Here is a 24,755-nt window from a genome sequence, read left to right as displayed (position 1 = left end):
ATAACTAAAGAAATGAACAAAATTCTTGAAACAAAGTTAACTATGATTCACTCTAATTTTAACAATTGAGATGCCAATGGAAGACAACCTGACTTGAGCAAAGTAGGAGCTAGAATTCACCAGTGCCCTTGACAAAAGAATGCTGATTTAATCTTGTTCAAAATGTTGATTGTAAATCCGTTTATTCTGCTGAACCGAACTGACACAAGTTCATTGTTCATCTATTTATGAATATCTATGTGATTTCTTCTTTGTCTTTTTTTTCATCAATTCGATTAATTTTTTTTTTTTTTGTATTAGCTTACTGTGTATAGGGCCTGTGCTAAGTGCTAGGTAGAGATAAAGATTAGCAAGGCCCTATATCTGTTCTCAAAGAACTTGCAGTCTATTTTAGTACAAATTCTGGTGTTTATCTATTACCTATGTGATTTGGGGTAATTCACATAATCTGGACCTCGGTTTCCTCATCTGTAAAATAAATGAGTCACACTAGATGTCCTACAATGTCCCTTCTAGTTCTAAACCTGTGTTAATTGGTATCTACACTACAGAACTACAAAGCAAATTTGTTTTTCTATAGTTTCATTGACACCTATGATTTCGATGGAGTCTGAGCCTTCTGATTTGTAGTTTTATGGTATGTGACACACTCAGAAGTGAAGTGGCAGTCGCCCAGTCAGTAGGGTATAAAGGTAGAACTTGTATTCAGGTCTTCCTGTCTTCAAGGACAACTTGTTAGCTATTATCTCACACTATCTCACGTGCTGCAGGGCAGAAGATGGAAAACATATGAAAGAGAAACATTCAAACAAAATATTATGGAAATTTAAAACAATGGATGCTGATTTCTGTCCAAGGAAGAGGGGAAGAGAGGTTAGAGACAGCTACTTAGAAGAGGCTAATTTTTTTTTTTTATTTTACATGTACTAGTCATAAAAACTCTTACAAATTCTATCTACTAAGCTCACCTGGACAAATAAAATATTTTTATTTCAGAGTCTATATCTTCCAACTTCTTCATACCCTACTAAGTAGGGAGACCTACAAAATCTATCTTTAGTAGATCAACATACTCTATTTCTAATTCTGAGGCATTGGGACATTGACATATCCACAGTCATACAACCATATAGCCAAGGCAAAACTTGAATCCAGATCTTGCTGGCTCTGAGGTCAGCTTGCTATTCATTATATCATGCTCCTTTCCATTTTATACTTATTATATTATTAAGAATAGTAGTAATATGACTTATTTGCAGGACTGACACCATGTGTAAAGAGTCCCAAGCAAAGATCTATTTCAAAGGGCCAGTACAGGAATTACCTTCTCTTAATAAGAGGCATTCTTCGGAAAGCAGTCTAATTCCCTCAATCACTAATTTTCCCTTAATGTTCTGTTTGGCAACAAGAATCCTGTCCCTTTATTATGAACTGCATTCTTTATTTTATCACTTGGGACTTATAAGGAGAAGCTTGGATTTCCTCCTAGTGAGCTCAGATTCCAATCAGTACTTATTATATTCCTATCCTGTACCCAGTGCTTGGGGAGAATTGAAGGGAAGGGGTAGAGGAAAACAAAAGAAGAAGAAAACATAAGGTTAATGCTCCTATAGTTCTCAGTCTGTATGATATGACATGCAATCTTGATATAATCAGAGCATAATGAAGACAAAATCAAGGATGTGATTATTTGGCTTAGACTTATTCTAGGAAATCAGAGAAAAGAGATCAGTGTGTCCAGGACAGGGCAGAAAACAATGCATGGAAGAGAAGGATCTTGAATTAATCCTTATGAAATAACATACACAATCAATATGAGTAAAGAAATATATCTTACGCTGCAGGAAAGTAGGAGGGAAATGGGATATGGAAATAGGGGAGAGAAATAGAAGAGAGAGCATATTGGGGGAAGGAATAGTCAGTAGTAAAAAACATTTGAGAAAAGGAAGAGTGAAAGGAGAGAGAAAATAGAATAAATGGGAGGAAAGGTAGCAATAGTAATTACCAAAAAAATCTTAAAGAATTAAGGGAAAAAAACAGACAAGAAAAGGCAGTAGTTTCAGGTTATGTAAGATCAGAGATACTTTTTACATGTAGTTGTTAGGGAATGGATGAAATCCATATATACTTAGTATCCTCAGTCATAGATTTAGCCCTAAAAGGGACCTTAGTCCCTCTCCTTACACATATTACAATTGAGGAATCTATGGCCCAGACAAGTAAGTGGTATGTCAGGATATGTAGCTAGTAGAATTTTGCTATTAACCAGAGCAAAAGAATCACTGATTCTGAGAATTTTTAGAGTCTAAATCCATTGATTCTTTTGCTCAGGATAGCAAAATTCCAGTCTACTAGGGGAAACAGCATGAAAGGAGAGAAGGCACTAGCATTTAGGGGGATTTAGAAAGGCTTGCTATGGAAGATGGGAAACCTAAAAAAGCCAGAGGGCAGCCACATAGCATCGTAGATAGAGTGCCTAGAGTCAGGGAGACCCACCTTCCTGAGCTTAAATCAAGTCTCAGACCCTTACTAGCTGTGTGACTCTGGGCAAAGCACTTTACCCTATTTATTTCAGTTTTCTCATCTGTAAAATGAGTTGGAGAAGTAAATGGCAAAAACCACTCCAGTATCTGCCAAGAAAACCCCAACTGAGGTCAAGGAAAAGTTGATTGGACATGATTAAAACAACTCAACAGCAACAATAAAATGAAGCCAGGAGCTGAGGAGGAGGAAGGAGAGTTTTCCAGGAATGTGAACCACTCAGTAAGAAGATCAGAATTTGTAGGAACGTCTTCTGCATGGAACAGCAAGGAGGTAGATGTCACTGGATCACAGGATACATAACAAAAAGAAAGATGTAAGAAAATTGCAAAAGAAGGATTTTGATTGCCAGACTGAGGATTTTCTGCTTGATCCAGGAAATGATAAGGAGTTAACCAATTTAACTGAATGAGGGAGAATGATGATCAGATCTTCTCTTTAGGAAGATTAATTTGACAGCTAAATGGAGGATGAACAGGAAGGGGAGATACTTGAGGTAGAGAGACCAAACAGCAGGCTAAATTATAATAGTCCAAGAGTGAGATTGAAAAAGATAGGCAAGAAGGGGGCATATCTCTACAGAGCTACAAGTATTTCTGTGTGCAAATAGGGATTTGGTTTTTGACAACAAAATTGAAGATAAAAGTAGATAGAAGTATAAACTGTTTAAATGTTTATAAATATAAATATATATGTGACTACAAATAAACAGTCTCTCACCATAAAGCATTTGGGAAAAGAACATGAGATCTTGAGTCAGAGATTCTGCTTAAGGGCAGTAATTGTAAAGTCAAATGGGCAAATGAATGAAAAAGCTGCTATGTGCCAAATATTATGCTGTGAGCAGATTACAGACCTAGCGCTGGAAAGGATGTTAGATATCACCAAGTCCAAGCCCTTTGTTTTACAAATGAGGAAAATGAGGCAATCAGGGTCTCACAACTATTACATGTCTGAGGCAGGTCGTTCTGACTCCAGGTCCAGAGCTCTGTCTATTAACTATTGGACCCATTTCTCTTTACTCTAGGACATACTTCCTCTTTAAAAGGCGCTAAGGTTGTGGTGGATAGATGTCCTCACTATTTTCCAGACACCCTATTACCTACCACACTCCCTGTATCATATCTCCTCTCCACTTTTCTGAATCCTGACCTTTCTTCAATGACCATGAAGCCTTTCCCTGAGCACCTCAGCCCCAAATGAGCTGTTTTTTTTCTTATTTGCTCCTATCCCCTTTTCCACCATCTTCTTCTGCCTCTTTCTGGTCTTCCCAACTAGACCATGCTGCCTTGGAAAGCAGCTCCGACGCTTTGCCCTGGGACTCACCCTCAGCTCTAAGCAGGGAATTAGGCTTACAGAAGAGTCAGTCATCTGAGGAGATGGATGACTCAAACCAAATCTACTTCTCTTACCTTAAAAAGACCTTTGCTTTGAAATGACCTTTGGGGACCCCTGCTCTTCATAGAAACTAAGCCAGTATTGTGTATAGTTAGCGCAGCAAGGAGAGTCAGGGCTGTCTGAGTACAAATCCCTGCTTCTAACCCTGCTAGCTGTGGGATCCTGGGCAAACCAGGTCCTTTCTGAGCCTCAGTGTGCCCATCAGTGAGGCTGCCATACCTGCAACGCTTACCTAGCAGAAGTGCTGTGAGGCCCCAGAGAGAAAAAATATACCAAGCCTTCTGCATCCCTTGCACTGCCACAGAGAAGTGAGTTGTTATTGTGAGAGCAGTGGTTGTTATCATTACTATAAATCGCCACGTAGAGAATAGGGAGACAGTGAGGAAGTGGTGGCCGTGGCCGTGGCAGAGAATTCCCCCGGCATTCGTCGGGCCTTCATTGAGCTGGGGAGCGGTTTGCTTCAGGAAAGTATCAGAAGCAGCTGACTGGCTATGAAACATCCCTCTCTCAGGAAAAGGGGAAGCAATGGGCACTGGGCCAGGTCTTACAGAGATATGCCATAGCCCAGTCATATGCTGTTCCAATACTCATCGATTTCAAGACTTCCTGCAGCCATGGACTTGGGCAATTTTTTTTGCCAAAAATATTGGATAAATTAATACCTAGGACCAAGTCAGTGCCTGTCCTGAGACAAAGCCACCTCTGGGAGTTGCAGGATAAGTCGAAGTATGGTCTCCAGGATCTTGGCCAGCCCAAAGGAGAAATATAAGTATTTAAAAGCTTACTATGTACCAGGCACTCATTTGTTTCTCACAAAATTCTGGGAGGTAGGTGCTGTGATTATCCATTTTTACAGCTGAGGAAACTGAGACCAGACAGAAGTCAAGTGATTTGCCCAAGATCACACAGCTAGTAAGTGTCTGGAACAAAATTTAAATTCAGCTTAAATAAGCATTTATTAAGTGAATTATGTGTTGGGCACTCATTTGATTCTCACAACATTTTTACAGCTGAGAATCTGAAGCCAAATAGATTTAAGTGATTTGCCCAGAATCACACAATTAGTAGGTATCTAAGACAGGATTTGAATTCCTTATCCCAGCTCTAGAGCTCTCTCTACTATCCCAAGGGGTATTAGGATTGGGAAAAGGGATTTTATTTTTTTCCTGAGAACCCTCTTCATAAAAAAGAAAGTTAAAACAGAAGAAATTAGTTGACAGCAGGAGTTTATCTAGTGAGCACATGCACATACACACACATCACATTATCATAGAAGGTCAGAAATGGAAGAAGCCCTAGATTATTGAAAACAGATATTAACCTTTTTTGTGTTATGGACCCTCAAACAGACTAGTGAAATCTATGGACTCCTTTAAGAATAATATATTAAATGTATAAAATAAAATACATACCAAATAAATCAATTTTATTTCAATAATTATTAAAATATATGCATTCACACATGTTTCTATGTATATAGATATAGATTATGTGTACATATATGTATACATATATGTATATATATGTATATATAAATGTGGGTATAGATATAAATATATAAAACAATTCCAAGTGTCCTTTACCTAGTCCAGACCAGTGACATCAAACTCAAATAGAAATGGGGCCATTAACCTATACATAAAGATCCCTGTGGGACACATATTGACTTAGTTTTAAAATGTGATATCATCTATATTTATTATATTTTATTTATTTTGTTAAATATTTCCCAATTTGTTAAAAATTCCCAACTCTATCATCTTACAGGTGAGGAAGCTGAAACTAAGGGATGTTGAATGATTTCTCAATCCCATATAGCTGGTACTTGATCTTGGTTCTCTTACTCCCAGTGCAATGTTCATTCTACCATATGGGAAATCCTAGGGTCTGTGCCAACTTATGCCCATCTCCCACAAATCCATTCTCCTCCCTTCCATCCTTAGCCAATGATCACTTCCATTCAGAATCCTAATCCCCTGTGAGATCTTCATTTTACAGAGAATAATTTGAGTAGTGTGATCTCCCTACTAAGTGAGATTAGAGAAGGAATAGGACTATTCCAGAAGATTTCTAGCATAAGAATGAGAACACAAAAGCTTTCCTATAAAACCCTGAGCTTCTCTGAAAACTCATTTACCTGAACAAGTCCTCAAGCTCTTAGGTTTTTCACAGCTTTGGCAGGGCATTATATTAAATGCCATTCTCTGCTAATAATTAGATAGGATGCTGTAAAAACTTGTCTCCTTAAAACCTTGACCAGGTTTTAGCCTAGCTACCACCTACCCATCTAGCCTTATATCCTACCTCAACATTTTCTTTTTGCTAGAGCCATGTGTAATTTCTTCTCCAACTACATTCTTATCCTTTTCTACTTCTGTAGCCAGAATGCCTCTCCAACCATCCAAGTTTCACCTACACTTGAAATCCTGAGTCTTTTATTTCCAGGAAGTCTTCCCTGATCTTCCCAGCCAATATCAACTACTTTTCTACACATATTCCTAATACACTCTCATGTGCTTGTCACTTTCTGCTTTGTACGTTATCTGCTTTGAATATTATCTATCTGCATGTTTTACACACTCTGTTAGACTGTAATCACTGTCTTAAGATCTGATTCTTCTTTGTTTCTTTGTTTCATAAGTATTGAATAGATGGACACATGAATTAATCTTTTAAAACCCCACTTAAATGTCAACTATCCTATATATCTTGATGCTTTGTCTCTCATTGGTTATGGCCATCAGTCATGTATCAACAGTATTTATGAGCTTTAAAATTTGCAAAGCTCATTACAAATAGCATCACATTTTGTTCTCACAGCAAGTCTGAGATTTGAACTTGTATTCCTTTCTTCAGGTCTGGTGCTCTGTCCACTTCAGCACTTTTGTACTAGATTGCCACCTACCCCATTAATAGTCAGTCCCCAGATGCCCTATTCCCCCATTGATTATGCTCTTTTCCTTTGCACTGTTAGGTACCTGCCTCTCTGATATACGTGGAATACACCTATCTTGTTATATTGGGTATTATACTTATTTGTCTTTTTGCAGTATTCCTCCTACTAAACTATAAATATAAGCTCCACATCATTACTAAACTTTATGGCTCTCAACATCTAGTATGGCATCTCAACATGTATCTTAATACATGTTTGTAAAATTAATCAGGTCAAACAACAAATCTTTATTAGGTACCTATTAAATGCCAACTACTGCACTAAATATAGTTTCTTTTTAATGAATGAATTATATAAATAAATTCATGTTGGCAAGTGACTGACAAGAAAAGGGACTAGAAGAGACGACTATAGAAGATTCTGCTTGTAGTAATTGCTAATATGTAAGAGTAGTACTTTGATGGACCATTTTCTGGGGAAATGTGAATAAATACTGCCCAATGGATGGAGTAATTCTATCCCCTAGGTTAAAGAGAAGCTGTTCTCTGATCACAGACCCTGGAGCTGAGTCATACTGAAAGAGTCCCAAACCTTTATTCAGCTGGGGTTCTGTTAACATTCATCATCAATGAAGGTGTGTCTAACGTTTCCAGGGATGTGGGGAAAAAAGAACAGAAAAGCAAAATTAGAGGAGAAGCAAGTGTGAAACTAAAGATGAATTATAAAGAAAGATATTGTCATTCATTTTTCTTTTTTTTTTCTTAGTGCCCATTATTCATGAAAAATCAGTCATAGCAATTGCCCTCACTTATTTCTGGCCATACTTCCACTCAGCCTTTTTCACCTACAAATGATGTTCATGAAAAGGGAATCTAGATGAAAGAGTATCAATGGTTTATTATAGACCTTTCATGCTCTTGGAGACATGACTTAAAGATATTGTACAGTCTTAGATCCTTAATAAAATTTAGTTTAAGAGAAAAAACTTTCTAATCTCAGGGATTTGAGTTTTTATCTCAACTCTTCATTTAACCAACTATATAAGATATAGGACACAGAACCTCAGCTTTCTAGGAATCAGTTTCCCTGTTTGTAAAGTGAGGAGATTGGAATACATGATCCTTGGTATCCTGTCTAAGTCTGGCAGTCTGTAACTTTATGACTTGAAATCTGAATTCATATTACTTGATTTCAGGAGTCTTGGATTCTTACCCTGAATTACATCTGGGATGGGGGAATCACACATACAGGGGGTTGGATTCTAAGACTGCATAAACACCAGCATTCTCTACCATCTCTATGATCTTGAACAAAGAAATTACTGCTCTGGGCCTCAGCTTCCTTATCTGTAAAATGAAGCCAGTGGACTAGATGATTTCCCAGGTATCTTCTAGATCTAAAGTCCTTTGACGCTGTGATCCTATCCTTAATTGTGCATTAGAGGAGAAAAATATTCACCATGGAGTCATCTAAGGACAGCCCTGGAAAAAGCAGAGTCTGATTTCCACGAAAAGAGGGATGCTTCAAGGGAAGATACTCTGCCGTTTCATATTCATCATAGCGCATCTTTGGATTTTCCCTCCATCCCTCCTTCCCTTCTGGAAGGAGCCCTCCACCCGGGACAGACAGGGCTGTTCCATTGCCTGGCAGAATGAAGGGAGGGGAGCCAGGCACAGGATGGTATGCACCAGCAGCCCTGAGCTACGCGCAGCAGTGCCCCTCCCTCCGCAGGAGAGTTGGGGAGGGACGAAAGAGCCAAGCAGGATGGCGCGATCGAAGCTGAAGAATTCCCCGTCAGAGAGCAAAGCTGGCCAGGCAACCACCCCGGGAGAAGAACCCTACGGGGTCAGCCCCCTGCTGCCAGCCCACAGGATGGGCTCCCAGGGCAGCGACATCGGCCAGAGGTATCTCTGAGTGGGCACCTGGACTGAGGGAGGCCACAAAGCACGGCGGGTGGGAGGGGAAAAGGGGGTCGTCTCTGGTAGAGGCCGAGGGGGATGGAAATCCTACATGGTGCAGCCTAAGAGCCAGGTGCTGTAGGGTCCGGTTTGTCGGAGGATGCTCTAAGCCAGTGTGAGGGAAAGATTGGACAGAGCCAGTCTCTGAGGAGACCCTCTGGAAGGGGCCATGCCATTTCATCATTGCCTTAGATAAAATCAGTGTCCCACCTGAAGGAAGCATCTAGGAGAGGGGGAAAGGAGGTGCCTTGGGCAGGTGCAGTGGGAACTGCAGGAAATACACTTTCCGTTGCCCTGGGATAGGGGGGCCTGTTAGGGCCATCCTCCTTCCCACTTCTTGGGCTCCAGTTTCCCTCCCACCCACCCACCCACCCCCTCACCCCCTCACCCCCTCTATTCCAGTACCAGAGGAGCATGGGGCTTTGGGGGCTGGTACTAGCCCATCCCATGCAAATTAGTCACCGTGGGAAGAAGCTTTTGCATGGAGGATGCCAGGCAATTGCAATGGAGATGGGGGGTGGGGGGAGGAGATTTAACTCTTCTTTGCCTTCCAGGAAGACTTAAAGAGGGTTGTATGCAGGTGGGGAGGAGGGTGTACTAGCCTTTTCTCTCTCTCTTTGGGTCGCTTTTTACAGACCACGTCTTTACCAGATCCCTTGAAGCAATTCCTAGACACCTTTCAACTATAATCCCAATTTTTTTCTTTGTATGCTTTCACTCACATCCATAATGTGCTTTGATCCTGCCCTTAGTGCTGGGAGAAAGGCAATGCAGGAATGGTTGTGCTGATTTTACAGAGGAAGGAACTGAGATTCAGAGAAGGGAAGTGGACTTTCACTACATTGCATTGCTTGGGAGGCAATAAGTGCCTTACTCTAGAGGGGAGGATATAGCCCAGAGCAGAAGAGGAGTGATTCAAGGCTGAATTGGAGCCCCTAGCTAACACTGAGCACATGTGACAGATTGAGGATGTTAGGGAAAAGGAGAGTAGCTGCCAAGGGAGTAGAACAATCTACATGAAAAGCTCAGCCTATCAGGTCAGATTTGCAGGGGATACTTTTCCCTGGCAGACAGTGACAGCCCCCTGCCTCTCCGGAATCCTTTTGGAATTCCTAAACTCCTTCATAGCCAGCATATTACTAGAAGACACAATGGCTTGGGAGATACATTTGTATCATTTTATAATTTATAAGATGTTTTTGCAGTCTATAAAGCACTTTCGAATCTATTTTCTCATGGCAACCCTTCTGAGGATAGTAGGCAAATCAAGGATTCATTACCATTTTTCAGATGAGCAAACTGAGGCTGTGAAGCAATAGGAATTGCTCAAAATTACATAATAGATGGGTACTGGAAGCTAGATCTCCTGGTTCTCCTCCCTCGGTGCCCTTCTAGACACCTTACTGGCTCCCTTAGATAGCCACGGAGTCTCCTGTGCTCTACCTCTCCTGCTGGGCCACCATCACAGACACTTCAGGAAGATGGATGGGCACTGGACCATCTCCGGATGCAAAGACTGGTCCAAGTCCCACTCAGGGAGGAGGCCAATGACCTTTCACAGCTCTGGAGGTTGGAGCGAGGGGTGGAGAGTCATTACTGCTTCTCCCACAGCGGCCAGGAAGCCGATTTGTGCCCAAAACAGATGGTATCACTGAGGGTAGTGTAGCAACCCAGAGTGTCCTGCTGGCCTCCCTTTCCCAACCTACATGATCCTAATGTTCCTCTGTCTTACAACAGGGCTCTCTACCACTTCTCAAAGTGGTGGAGAGATCATCTGACTCTCACAGCTGCCCAGAGAGAAGCCTCACAAGAAATTGTGCTCTTTGGGGGCAGATGAAGTAACAGATGAGGTTAAGTAATTGCCGGGATCACACAGTGGATGGGCAGTAGCAAAGGCAGCATTTCCTTCTCAAACATTCTACCCCTACCCAGATTCTTGGATTTCATTCTTTAAATGCCGCTTCATGAATGGAATGGGCTTCTCAGGTTACCGTATAGAGACTAAAAGACTTCCAAAGAATTGAAATCAAATTGCCTGCAGCATGACAAGGTGGAACAGGCAGTGGCCTGCCAGGAAACTTAGGTTCGAATCCTGGTGCTATTACTTTTCTAGCCAACTCATCGTTTCTCTTATAGGGTTGTGAAGAAATCACTTATTAAATCTTTAAGTGCCATAGAAATGGAGTATTTCACTTCCTGTGGTTATACTTCTGCAGAGATGAGATAATGCTTGAAAAGAGCTTCACACAGAGCCTGGCACATAACAAGTGCTACATAAATTCTTATTCCTTCTCCACTATACCCACCACTTCCAGGGTCATTTTTGAAGGTCCCAAGGATTTCTCCCCAGTGCAATGATAGAGAAAGGAGGATTTAGGGCTAAAAGGAGAACTTGCCATATTGGCACCAATCTCATCTCTCCAAGAAATCATTTCTTGATTATTCTTTAGTCTGCTTCCTTAATTCCCATAGCTTTCCATCTAATCCTTGATTTGAGTGCCTCTTCATGTTTTCTTATTAAGAAGTCACAAGAATAGTTCTAATGGCATATAAAACTGAGGAAGAATATCCTTCTGCTAGATCCCCAATATTTCCAAATGGGATAGTGTCACAAAGTAAGAGTCTTATATCCCTAAGAAAACTTTGAATTCTATAAGGGTAGTGGTTGTTTTCTCTTTCAATGAATAATGATAATAATTACCATTTATATAGTACTTTAAAGTTGCAATATGCTTTGTAATCTCATTTGATCCTCAGAACAACCTTGGAAAGTTGGTGATATTGTTATCCCACTTTTTACAGATGGAAAAACTGAGGTGGGCAGAGATTAATTGCCTAGGATCTGTGTCTGTGTTCCATAAATGTGGATACTCCCTCTACCGATGCAGTTTTGATAGAAGTTCAGTGAGTTATGTTCAGTGACCACAATGCATGTGGTCAGTGTGGTAATGGCTCTTGGTTTTACATATTTTTGTTACTTCTTTCAATATCTTGGATATCATGTTCTTATCATAATATTCTTATGTTCTTTATCAAAGATATTTGACAACACAACAGTTAGTTGCTATAGGCAAAAACACTCTCTGGTGATCATCCTTCTGGTGATGAATGTTTCTGTATTTTTGTCTTATAAAAGTTCCTCTGATGACATGTTCAGTCAGTGGCCAGTCCTATAATCAAACCTCCTCCTCTTGATCAGCTTGGACTACCACAGTAATATAGCTATGGTAAACCCAGGATCACCTACATGCTACAATGGAAGAATTTTAGTGTAGCTTTGAGAATATGCAAAAGATATCTTAATTAATTCAGTATGTCAACTCTTAGTATAGAAAATCCTCCCACTAACACTGATAACAATAAGTCCATGACTGAATCCATGACTCAGTAGAAAAATCATAGGGGAAATGCCAAAGGAAAATAGGCATTAAGTGACTTGCCCAAGATCACCCAGCTAGTAAATATCAGAAGTTGGTTTTGAACATGGTTCCCAACTTCAAGACCTGCAGTTTATCTCCTAGTCATGCTACCTCTATAGATAGGGAGAATTTAAAAAGAAAAAAGTCCCTAGCACTATAGAAGTTTTTATTAAGTTAGAAAACAGGAATATTTTGCATTTGAATGACATATTAAAAATTTTTTAGATTATAAATCCCATGAGTGTGGGGAGGAAGTTATTTCTCATATTTGTATCTCCAATACTTAGTATATTGCCTTACATATAGTAGTATAATGTTTGTTGAGTAAAAGTAAGTTGAGACTGTATTTTCAAGGATTAAGTTGGTTCCAATTCTACATCATTTAGGGTGAGAATAGTCCAGGAGGGTTTTATAGAGAATGTGGAGTTAGAGCTGGGCCATAACAGATGGGAAGGATTTATTAGAATTTATTGGAAAAAATTATTTTTAAAATTTTTATTAGAAAGCAGGGGGTCATTTCATGCTAACAGAATAGATGAACAAATATGTGAAGATAGGAATGAGCTTAGTATAAGAATGGGGTGGGAGTGGGTGAGCAGGAAACCAGCTTGTCTGGAATTGAGGACATTTGTTAGAGGGAACAGGTGAGTTGAGATTGGATATATAGAGAGGTTATGTGGGGGAGTGACAGTAATTAAATGGCAGACTAATAATGTAAATGATGCAATGAGCAAGTCATTGAAGGTTCTTGGCCAAGGGAAGTGTTGTGATAAAGTTTAAGAAGCAGAATCTGAAAGCATGGGGGAGGGCAGGAAGAATCAAGATAGGGAGGCCTGATCAGGAAACCATCTAAGCAAGAATAAAGATAAATTCCATCTGTCCTTAGAAAAGGAGGCAGCCTGGGTGAAAACAGCAAGCTTGTGTCCCACCCAAATGCCTCACTTATATGTGGGGATAATTGTGGAGATGAAAGACTGGATTCCCAGCATTGTGAGTGCCTTCTGTGTAAGCAGCTGCTTCAACCCTGCTATCTAAGTTCCAAATGGCCTTAGCAAGCAGGGCAGATCTCAAGCTCAGCTTCACAGGTGACCTACACTGAACTTCTTCAGGTAGAGAGGAGAACTTCTCATGACTAGATGCTGCCTAAAACTATGCATTCTGGAGCATTTTTCTCTTCTTGTAAGCTGCTACAAAACCCAAAATATCTGAATTCTGTGAAGTCTTCATTAGAATATAATGTATGACCCCCTCTAGTGTTTGGGCATTGAGTTCAGAGACAGAGCAATACATGATGAAATTATCAGTCTCAAAGGTCAATGATTTTAACAATAGCATTTAGATAGATGTGCTATTCCCCTAGATTCAACTCTTATGAAGCCCTTCCTGACTATCCTACAACCTACAATAATCCTTTTCTCCTCTGAACTTACACAGTTGAGGTTCACAGAATGTTAGAGCTAGAAGAATTTTAGAGATTCTGTAGTCTATTGTCCTCCTTTTACATGTAGAGAAATCAAGATTCAAAGAAGAAAAAATAATTTGTTCAAGAATGCATAGTCTGTTTTATATGGCAGAGCCTGAACAAAAATTCAAGCCTCACTACATTGACTTTCTCACCAGACACACACTAACTCATAAAAGTCTACTATTGTTTTCTATTTAATTAATTCTAACATTTATTAAACTCCAATGTGTAAATGGCACCTTGCTAGATTCTACAAATGAGAAATTTGTAAATTGTTTTGCAAATCTTTAAAAACTATATAAATGTGAGTTGCTATTATAATTACAAAGCTTTGAAATGAGATAAGACATAGACTCTGACTTCAAGGAGCTTCCAAGAGAGAGGGAGCTAATCTTCTTGTGCAAATCTTCTTTCCCCAACCAAACTGAGATAAACAATTCTCTCTTTCTTTTGCTGCCTAATTCATAGTGAAACTTATTGTGAAAATTCAAAAAGGTCATGTTTTAGAAAGAAAAAAAGTGGTAGACCCACGGGAGACTAATGGAGGAAGATACTTGAGGCCACTAGAACCTTTGAGACCATCTCTCCCCCCCCCCCCTTTTATTGACCACATGTAAATTGCTGCCTGTTCTGCATTCAATTGGACTGGCCCTGGAAAAGATAGCACTAGCCATCTGGTGAGTGTCAAGTAAGAAGGCAGCTCTTCAATGTGGCTTCCTGTGTGACGGTTAATAATCTTTCTAAAAGAGAGAGGGTAGTTTTCTCAGTCATGATGGAAAGAGACATCAATAGAAAACTGGACACCTGAGTCCAAGAACCAGCTCTGCCACTAACTAGCTGGGTGACTGGACAAATGATTTCTTGGAGCCTCAGTTTACTCATCTGTCAAGTGAAGATAAGGATAATCTGCCCACCTCCCCCTCAGAGCTATTGTGAGGATCAAGTAAAAGAACATATGTTGATATGCCATAAAAGGTCTAAGTCTCCATCTAAACCTCGGGATTTAATGTTATTATCAGACCAATAGGCTGAGTACAATGCCATGGAAAGAGCACAAGGTCCTTTAGAGTCTAGTCTTGGATCTGATGCAGAATCACATTGTGAATGTGGGCAGATCATATGGTTCATGGCTGTAGTTTCCACATCTATAAAATGAGGATGTTAATATCTACCCTACTATATCATACAATTGTTCAGATTAGATTTGTTCATGTATATCTCAGAAGCACAGAATGTTAAAGTTGGAGGTGACCTCAGTGTTCATCTATCTCAAAACATATATGTTAAAAATATATAGACATAAAATATAGATAGATGATAGATAGATAGATAGATACAAATGTGAGGGGTTATTATCATATAGCGTATCTTCCCACTGTAGTCCCAAGAGGTAGTTCCTTGCTCATCCCCTTAAAACAAGTCCTAATTTATGCTAGGTAAAGAATATTAGTGTTACTCATCTTATTGAATCACAAAATTAGACAGAGCTAAAGACCATGAAGTGCCAAATTTGGAGCCAGAGGATCTAGGTTGACATCCCAGTTTTTCCGCTATTAAGCAGAATAAAGGTATTAACCTTTCTCCTATTTAGATAGTCACATCATATCTCTGAGTCTCAGTTCCGTCATATTTAAAGTCATAGAGATAAGATAAGATGATCTCGTAAGTCCTTTGCAACTCTAAATCTATGATCCTGTGAACTTGGCTCAATCAATCTATAAATGGAGAAACTAAGTTCTATGACTTTTCACAGTAGGGATCATAAATAATTTCAAGACCTGTTACTTCACATTGTAACAAGAGAGACAATTAAAGGTAGCATATAGAGTTGGTACAGATAGAATCCAGTTTGGAAGGATGAACAGGACTGAGGGCCACAGAGTTCAAGACCTTCGTTAAAACTGGATTGCAAACAAGTTTTTGTTCTAGACAGTTGTTCGAATATGGACTGGAAGGAGCTGGGATTTTTTTCTCACTCAGAAAATGCCTTTTCTGTTCCATATTCCTACAACTATAATACTTGACCCATTCATTAGTCCAGTGAAGGAAGAGAGAGCTGAGTGAGAGAAGATCTAGGCAGTGTTTACAGAACCCCCAAGCACTTTGTCTCAAATTCATTCTCTGTGTACTTTGAAAGTTGTATTCTCAAAGTTGGATATGGCAAGAGGTTAATGGGGGCTGGAGGCTTTTAGAAGATATGAACAGTTGGGTTGCAGGCTGGAGTCATTCATCCATAGCAGAGGAGAGAAGTCATTTAACTCTTTATTATTTGTTTCCTCTGAAACTTCTTATTTTAGGATTCTGGGCTGTTCTCACTTGGTTTGATTCCCTGAGGCACAATTCTGCATATTAATCTATACACATTCCTGAGATAACTTGTGTGCCCAGTACCTGAGATTATATTTTATTTACTTTTTTCCTTTCATCTCTAAGGATAAAAAGTAAGGCAATTTTTACATAAGATATGACGGTCCTCTTTCTCTACATCATAGAATCCCATAGCTATGAGACAAGGAAGGACAGCTTGGCACAATGGGAAGAACCTTGAACCACAACGGCAGAATCCTGGAGTTTAGATCCAGAAGCTTTGGGGTATAGTGAAAAGAAAGTTAGATCTGGGTTCTTGAGTATATTGGTTCTAGTTCTGATATTTCAGAAAGACACTTTCTACTTGTGTGAGCTCAGGCAAATCACTTAACTTTTCTCAAAGTCAATTACTTCATCTCAAAAATGAGAGTGCTGGACAAGACAAACACTAAGGACCTGTCCACTTCTCCATCTATGGTCTGTAATCCTTGGCTTACCACCAATGACTCTGCCTCTAGAGACAAATTATTTCATTTCTCATCAACAACCTGAAGGGATTAGATACTCTCTGACACTAATTCCAGTGTGGACATTCTAAGTTAAAGTTGCACCAGGAATTGAAAGCTATAAATTTGGTATTTAGTTGCTAGAATGTAGTTGCTACATTGAATTTATACATGGTGCTAATTAACCAAAGACATTTTCTGGAGGAAAAAGGCTTGAGTCAAATACAAAAGCATGGGAGAGAAATGTTTTTTGGACTTCAAAAAAGTCTTCATATGAATTTGTCTTTCTCAGCAAACATAATTCACTTTTTTTCTAACCATTTGAGGGTTTACAGGGTCAATCCCGCAACCCTAAGAGGTAAATTGTGCATATATTATATCCCCTCTTCACAATGGGATTAAGTGATGTGCCCAGGATCACACAGCTAGTAAATGTCTGAGGCTGCATTCGAACTCAGGTCTTCCTGATTCCAGACCTGAAGCTCTCTATCCACTGTGCCACTAACTTTCTCTAGCATGAGCATTAACACTTCAAAAACTGGCAAATACTACAAATCAGAATTTGAATTATTGTTTTGCTGATTGTTTGAACTTAGGAAAGTGATAGATAAAAGTTAATAGTGAAGATTAAACTTAAAAGTAGGTTATATATACCTTCCTCTCCTCCAGGAGTTGATGATTAAACATTTGCTAGTGTACCCTTGGGTTAAGTGATTACTTGTGATCCTATAAACTGGAAGGGTCACATTCAAATCCAGATCTCCAGACTCAAGCCCTCCTCTCTTAAATCTTTTGTACTTTCTGTTGCAAATTTCTTACTCTCCTCTACTTCAAATCTTGATCAGAAATCATTTTCATCTATATTATCTACATTAAGTACAAAGAGGGCACAATAAGTTAAGATGTTGTGTGAGTTTGAAACCCTAACATTTATCTTCTATTTGTGTGGTTTCAATTCTCATGGTGCAAAACCGCTTTTCCCGAGAGAGAACATTTCCTTTTGAGGTTAAATGAATTTCACATTTAATCAAATACATGTCAACAGCTCATTCAAGCTGTTGGAGTGAAGAAGACTTCAAAAAAGGAAAAATTGTCATCGCAGTGATCAGATATGTAAAGGGTAGTCACAAGGGAAGAGTGAGTAGAATTGGAAAGGGACAAAAAAATCAAAACAAGATCGCAATTTAAAGATATCTAGGCTTCTATTTCCCAAGCTACCTCTAAATAATCCTAGTGGTTTGCCTAGTGTGATTATCCTGTGAATCTGTGAAATCACATTCTATGAAAAGTATCATCCCACATAACTTACTTAACTTTTATGGAGGTATTCTTTTTATATTACAGACATTTACAGATTACTGCACTCAACAAGAATAACAAAGTAAAATAACAAAACAAAATTAACAATACAGTGACCTCATTTGAAAGTATGTGTGACATTCCACCTCTGTAGCAGCCTCAACCTCCCTGTTTTTAATTGTTCTTTTTAATTAATAGAAACCTAATTTCTCTCTCTCCTACCCTTACCACTGGAAAGAAGAAAGTTCCTTATAACCCATAAGCATAATCAAACAAACCAACCCTCTAACCAATCAGTTTTTCAAAAAATACTTTTTTATGCACAACAAACAGGCTTTCAGAACGCAAACAGAGCTGACTTCTTTCCTGACCTAAAATTTAGCTACCATGCTTTATTTATTATTTTTTCAGACCACTCACAATGACTAGCATTTATAGGTTCCACCAATATATTTTTCAGAGCAATTAGATGATAAATAGAGTACTAGGCTTGAGTTCAAATCCAATCTTGGACAGCTGAACAAGTCACTTAACTCTGCCTCAGTTTCCTCATATGTAACATGAGCTGGAGAAAGAAATGGCAAACCACTCCAGTATCTTTGTCAAAGAAAACTTCAAATGGAATCATGAAGAGTTAGAAATGATTGAACAACCAGGGTATTTTTCTTGCTAAAAGTATTCTGTGACTCAATTTGTTTTAGAAACACTGATCTAGTCCAGTCTCCTCTTCCTTTTATGCATGAGGAAACAGGCTCTGACCTCAGCTAGGAAACTCACAACTGTGGACAATTGATCACAAGGGATAACCGTAGAAAGTTGGGATGGGTCACAATAGGCTACATTCTCTACTAATGTTTGATCAGAAAGAGAATCCTCTGGCTATCAAGAGTATAAATGGTTGAATTCAGTTCTTCTAAAATGTTAATCTTAACTTTAATGGTCTGTTTCCTTTCTTTGCGTATGTGAGGGGAGAAGAGGGATAAATACAGCAATTTGGTGCTAGAGGAAGCAAGAGAAAAGACCCTCTCAAGCAGATCTCACCCTGCAGAGGGGGTGACCTTTGTCCCTCTGCATCTCCTCACTCTAAAGCAGTGAAAATCAGTGTCTTAGTTGGATCCCAAAGTCTTGCATGGAAGCCAGGAGGCAGAACAAGGGCAGTTCCCCGTCCATAAGTCCCAGAGCCCATAGCAGGAGGACCACAAAGCTGACCTGGAAAGTTCAGGAGCAGATCCGGGGGAGGGATGGACCAGAACTAGTGAGGATCCCTACCATAACAGCGGTCAAGCTCAAGCTCAAGGCTGAGTCCCAGGCACAAGAACTCTGGGGCAGATATGTCAGTTCACAACTGAACCAGGAGAAAGGCAGAAAGACATAGGGCAACTATTCAGGTTTAAAGGCCATCGTGTCTAAGGTAAAGACTGCATAAAATATTGGAAAGAGCTCTGGGTTTGGAGTTAGGAGACCATACCCTGTGTCTGTCCCTTCCTATCTGTGTGACCCTGGCTGAGACCCTTAATTTCTGGACTGCCTCATGTATAAGATGGAAGAGACTGGCCACGTGGTCTTTGAGGTCCCTTCTGGCTCTGAATCTGTTATTTTAGGGGTCCTATGCTCTTCCACTTGTACAGAAAAGCCTCTGTTACTAAAGGGCACAAGTGTCTCCCGTACAAGCTAACTCGGGATTTCCTAGTCTTTCCCTGTGTGACACTGACTAAATCAGTGTCTGATGCTAAGCTTCACCCACTCATGTAGGCAGGAACCCAGGAAGCATGACTATGAAGCTGGAAACCCTGCTGGGTTTGGCAGAGGGAGAGAGAGAGAGCTGGGGAGGGACTAGTTACTACCTACTGGTTACCTTCACGACTCAGAACAGAGCCTCATGGGATAATGGTTTTAGCTTTTGTAGAGACATAATATTGTCTCCAACTTTAACATAAATCACAGAAATAAGAGGACCCCCTTCCATTTCAAGAGTAATGTAAACTCTCAAGACAGAACTATCAGCTGGAAGACTGAAAGGGGAAATGGAACTCCCTGGTGGAGAGAATGAGGGTATCTTGATAATCACTGGATCCTATATGTTTTGCATTTTTCTGCATTGTTAATAAGTTGAGAATTCTTAATGAAATAATATTATATTACTATTATTTTGATATTATTAATTATGTATGATTATGTTATCTTATATATAATTATATATAATATTAATATGAAATAATATTTGTAAAAATAGATTAGCACATTTCCTGGCACATATAGCACCATATAAATACTTTTTTTGTAGAGTGAAATAGACTGTCCTGTATATGTCCAATATTGTTGGCATTCATGGGAGCTGTGACCCTTTTACCCAACACCTCAACATTATATTCTGAAATCTCTAGGAAATTTGTATGGGAGCAAAATGAGTCAAAGAGAAACATTTTTGAGAAGCCCCCAAGCTTGACCACTCTTCATGTAAGCCCAGAACAATCTGTCAGAACAATGAAGTTGGCTTATCCACCAGTTATTTAGCTTTTTAGTAAATATGGAGAGAGACAGGGATAATTGCATGTCAAAAGTGGAATGGAGTGTGGAAATAACACAGTCCCTTCACTCCTCTTGGACCTCACTTTCTCATCACTCAAAGCTGTTGTCAAGAACCAATAAATGTCTTGTCAAACATCTCACTCACAGCCTCCACTTTTTTAGTCCCTCATCATTTTTCTACCCTTTGAGACTTGGCTTCCAACTAATACTGCTGTTCTCTCAAAAATTATTTGTTCTCTTCCCTGTAAAGTCCAGTAGCCTTTTCTCAATTTGCATTATTCTTAATCTTTCCATATCATTCAGTGTTATCAACTACTCTTCCTCCTGGATATTATCTCTAGAGAGTCTGGTGCCTCAGCCCCGTTATTCTCAGTCCTGCTTCTCTACCCATCTGTCCTGATTTTCATTCTCCTTTGCTAAGTTCTGTGCCATCTCCTGAAAACATAACCCCTAGGACTCTGTCTTAGGGACTCTGTCTGTTCTTCTTCTCTCTTTCCACAGTGTCCCTTGGTAAACTTACTAGTTCCTGGACTCACATATATATAAAGATGACTCACAAATCTATATATCTGCACCAATCTCTTTCCTAAAGTTCATATCTCCCCTACAAAATACCTACTGGATATTTTCACTTTAATGTCCCACTGATATTTCAAATGCCATATGTCCACAACAGAACTCATCATCTCCTCCACTAAAACTGTGTCTCTTCTAAATTTCCCTATTTCCTTCAAGACATCCCCATGTTCCCTGTAGTTTTAGTCACCCTTAACTCACCTAATTCCACTTTTCCATTTTGCAAATGAGGAAATATGGTTCAAACCTTTGCTTAAGGTCACAGAGGTTATAGTGGTAACTCTGGTCTGGTGACTTCAGGACTCTTTGTATTACACACACTGCATTTCTATAACAAGACAGTAATTAATTGGATATGTGGTGGGAGAGAGAAGAGTTAAGGGTGTCTTCAAAATCTGTCTCCAAAAATCTTTGGTATCTCATTTTCCTCTCTACTCACACAGTCCCCACCTAGTTTAGCTCTTCCTCCCATCTTGAGCTGTTTTTTCTAGCTTCTTCATTAATCTCCTGGCTTCCACCCTCTCCCATCTTCAATCTATCCTTCACAATGCTTTCAAAATAATCTTCTCAAGGAACAAGTCAGTCTATTACATTTCAGTGCTCAAACATCTTCAGTGACTCCCTATTGCCACTAGAATAAAATACAAACTACACGGTGTAACCCTGAAGGTCTTTTAAAACGTAGCTTCAACATACCTTTCTAGCTTGTTTTAAATTGCTCTCCACATGCTATATTTCAAGAAAATTGAATTGCTATTTCCTGAACTCAGTATTCCATATCTTTCCTTCAAACTCTCCTCCACGCTTTTAATACACTCCCTGCTTTCCTCTACCTCTCACAATCTTTTTCTTCCTCTGACCACAACTCAACTGTCACCTTTTTCAAGTTTTGCATGACTCCAGCCCTATCTGTTACTATTCAAATCCAGACACAAACTCTTACTGGGCTATGGGCCCAGGAAGTAACTGTCTCAGTTTCCTCATCTGTAGAACTGGATGGCATTATTGCTGCAGAGTTGTTATGAGGATAATATGAGATGATATTTGTTAAGCATTTTGCATACCTTAAAGTGCCATATAAAAAGTGGTTATTGGTTCTATTATTATTACTAATTATTCTATCAGTTCTTTGAAGGAAAGGAATGCTTCATTATTTTTGTCTTTATAACCTCAGCACCTAGAATGGTGCCTTCCAGATAGTAGATACTTAACAAATGTTTTTGGAAGCTGAAAGTGACTTTAACAAGTTATACACATAAGACAATAGTAAAACTTAGAGTAAAACCTCAGTTGGCTAAGAGTTTGGAGGCATGGATTATTCTGTTCATTGTATAGGTTGAAAACCTGAGAAGGCACAACAAAAATCTTGTTTTGATCCTTGCTGATAAAGATCTTTCATCAATGCCTCAGGCCATTCTCCTGCCTAAATCCAGACTGATGAAGATAATGGAATGTTCTTTGCCTTTTGAGGATGTCATAAGGTTTTAGTGATTGCTATCTAGGGTAAGAAATAGAGAAAAGTGTAAGAGACTGGTGTGAATTTGTCTTAAATTCCCTTTCTGTCCCTTTTTGTCTCTATATCTATTTAGTTGGCATTAAATTATGACAGAGCCTTAATAATAGGATCATAGCAGAAGTAAGGAAAGACCTCAAATACTTTATAAGCTAATCTCTTTACTTTGTAGGTAGAGAAAATGAGACTGTTGAAGTCTCACTGCATTTGATTTTCAGAGATCTAGTTTGAAGTCCTGGCTTAACAGTTATTTCACTTCATTAAACCTCAGTTTCTTTCTTTGTAAAATGAAGTTAGACTAGATATTCTCTAAATTATCTTCCAGCTCCAACATTCTGTAATTCTCTTAATTCTTTGATCATCTTGAGAGGACATACTCAAGGTCACACAGAAGTCTCAGATCTTGAACTCACATTAATTGGCTCCTACCCAATCAGTGCAGTACTCTATTGCCTAATTTCTTAAACTGTAGTTGGTGATTCCATTATAGGATCTCATAGCTTAATGTGGGGAATCACGAAATTCTGGTTATCCTAATAAATGTTTAATTTGTATACCTACTTTATATACCTATAGAACCAGGGTCATGTAAAATTTCTCAGGCAAAAAAAAAAATTTCTCAGGGTCACAATTGGAAAAAATTTAAGAACACTGTTCTATTATACTCTACTCTTCCCTAAAAGAGTCAGAAGGCTTTATTTATGGTCCTGTATCTTCCAGCAGCTAATTATATGATGAAGGAAAAATGATTTCTCTCTGTTCTTCAGGATCTTCTTTCGTAAATTGAGAGAGTTTAATTAGGTAAATTCTAAGGTGGATTCTGCACTCCTGTAGTGATAATCCTGACAGGGGAGTTTATGATTGGGGAGTTAGTCCCAAAAAGAATGAGACCAAGACTTCATAAAGTTTCCTCTCATTCATTTAAAAAAAAAAACAAAACTTTTTTTAGGCTCCCAGTGTGTCAGCTCCTACTAAGTGCTGCGGATACAAAAAATGGCAAAAGACAGTGCCTTTCTTCAAGGAGTTTACAATCATCCTTTTCTTTAGTCATAGAGCCCGTAATTTCATAGGATTGTAGGATTTAGAACTAGAAGGGATTTTAAAAGTATCTAATTCTACCAATTCATTTTATACTGAGATCCGAAGTGGGGAAGTGACTTATCTAGGTAAGTATGTAGCAGGGCTAGAGTCAAATCCATGATTCAGAAATCTAGAATTCTTTTCACTTACCATGAGTGATTGATGACTAAGCTAACTATGGCCCAGTTGTTTAATATACATGATAGCCGAGACCTCCACTGTATGTGCTCTTACCCTGTGAGCTACTCCTTCCAACTTGAACATACAAATTTGGTTTTTGGATGTACAGAGGAGTGCCTCCTTCAGGTTCTATGTGTACCTTTCAGTTGTCTATGCCTACTAAAATAAGTTATGAGTCCCAACCAGTGTTTTTCCCATCAGCAGTCAGAAAATAAATAGAATTACCTCTCAACAGCAGTATTAACTAAGATGACAAAATATATCTTAGATATAGAGCTTCAAACTATGCTCCCTATAAATTCTCCTGCTAGGGGCAACTAGATAGCACAGTGGATAGAGCACTGGCCCTGGAGTCAGGAGGACCTGAAATCAAATATGACCTCAGACATTTATCATACCATGTTGTCAAACACCCTCAAAGAGGACAAACATGGAATCACAGTCAGCTATTGCACTGATGGTAAATTCTTCAACTTGAAAAGGCTGCAGCCCAAAACTAAAGTGCAGGGGGTGTTGTTGCATAATTTTTTGTTTGTAGATAATTATGTGCTCAGTGCAACCTCCAAAGCTGAGAAGCAACAAAGTGTGGTCAGTTCTCTGCTGCTTATGCTGATTTCAGCCTAACAATTAACCCTGAGAAAGCAGGTCCTCCATCAGCCAGCACCACACCCTCCACGCATGGAACCGTCAGTTACAGCAGGTGAAGTTTTGAATGTCTGGATGAGTTCTCTTATCTTGGCAGAACCTTTTCCAGGATAACCTCATTGTTAATGAGATTGACACACACCTTGCCAGAACTAGCTCAGGGTTTGGGAGGGTTTGAAGGAAAGCTTGGGAGAGGAGAGGGATTAGGCTGACTCCCAACCTGCAGAGCTCATTGTCCTACGCCTGTGAAACCTGGACCATATCCCAGCACCAGGCCAGGAAACTGAAGTGCTTCCGTTTGAATTGAAGGAAGATTCTGAAGATCACCCAGCAGGATGAGATACCAGATACTGAGGTCCCTTCCGCAACTAAATGACCAAGCGTTCCAGTTCTACTGCAGAGAGCATATCTCAGTTGGGCTGGTCACATTGTTTGAATGCTAA

General features: G+C 39.3%; 1 protein-coding gene across 2 annotated transcripts in view; it reads left to right on the top strand.

The window, feature by feature from the left end:
- The first annotated feature begins 8,590 nt into the window (after positions 1–8,590).
- The window catches only part of KCNT1 (potassium sodium-activated channel subfamily T member 1), a 131,303-nt gene continuing 115,138 nt past the window's right edge, over positions 8,591–24,755 (top strand). For both annotated transcript variants that reach the window (XM_051980356.1, XM_051980355.1), the window contains exon 1: positions 8,591–8,739. In XM_051980356.1, coding sequence (XP_051836316.1) covers positions 8,600–8,739 — 140 coding nt within the window. In that variant the 5' untranslated portion in view covers positions 8,591–8,599. The remainder of the gene's footprint in view (positions 8,740–24,755) is intronic.

The sequence above is a fragment of the Antechinus flavipes genome, chromosome 2, assembly GCF_016432865.1.
Source record: "Antechinus flavipes isolate AdamAnt ecotype Samford, QLD, Australia chromosome 2, AdamAnt_v2, whole genome shotgun sequence".
Classification (NCBI taxonomy): Eukaryota; Metazoa; Chordata; class Mammalia; order Dasyuromorphia; family Dasyuridae; genus Antechinus; species Antechinus flavipes.
Note: the sequence above shows the minus strand (reverse complement) of the source record. Positions and strands in the feature narration are given on the sequence as shown.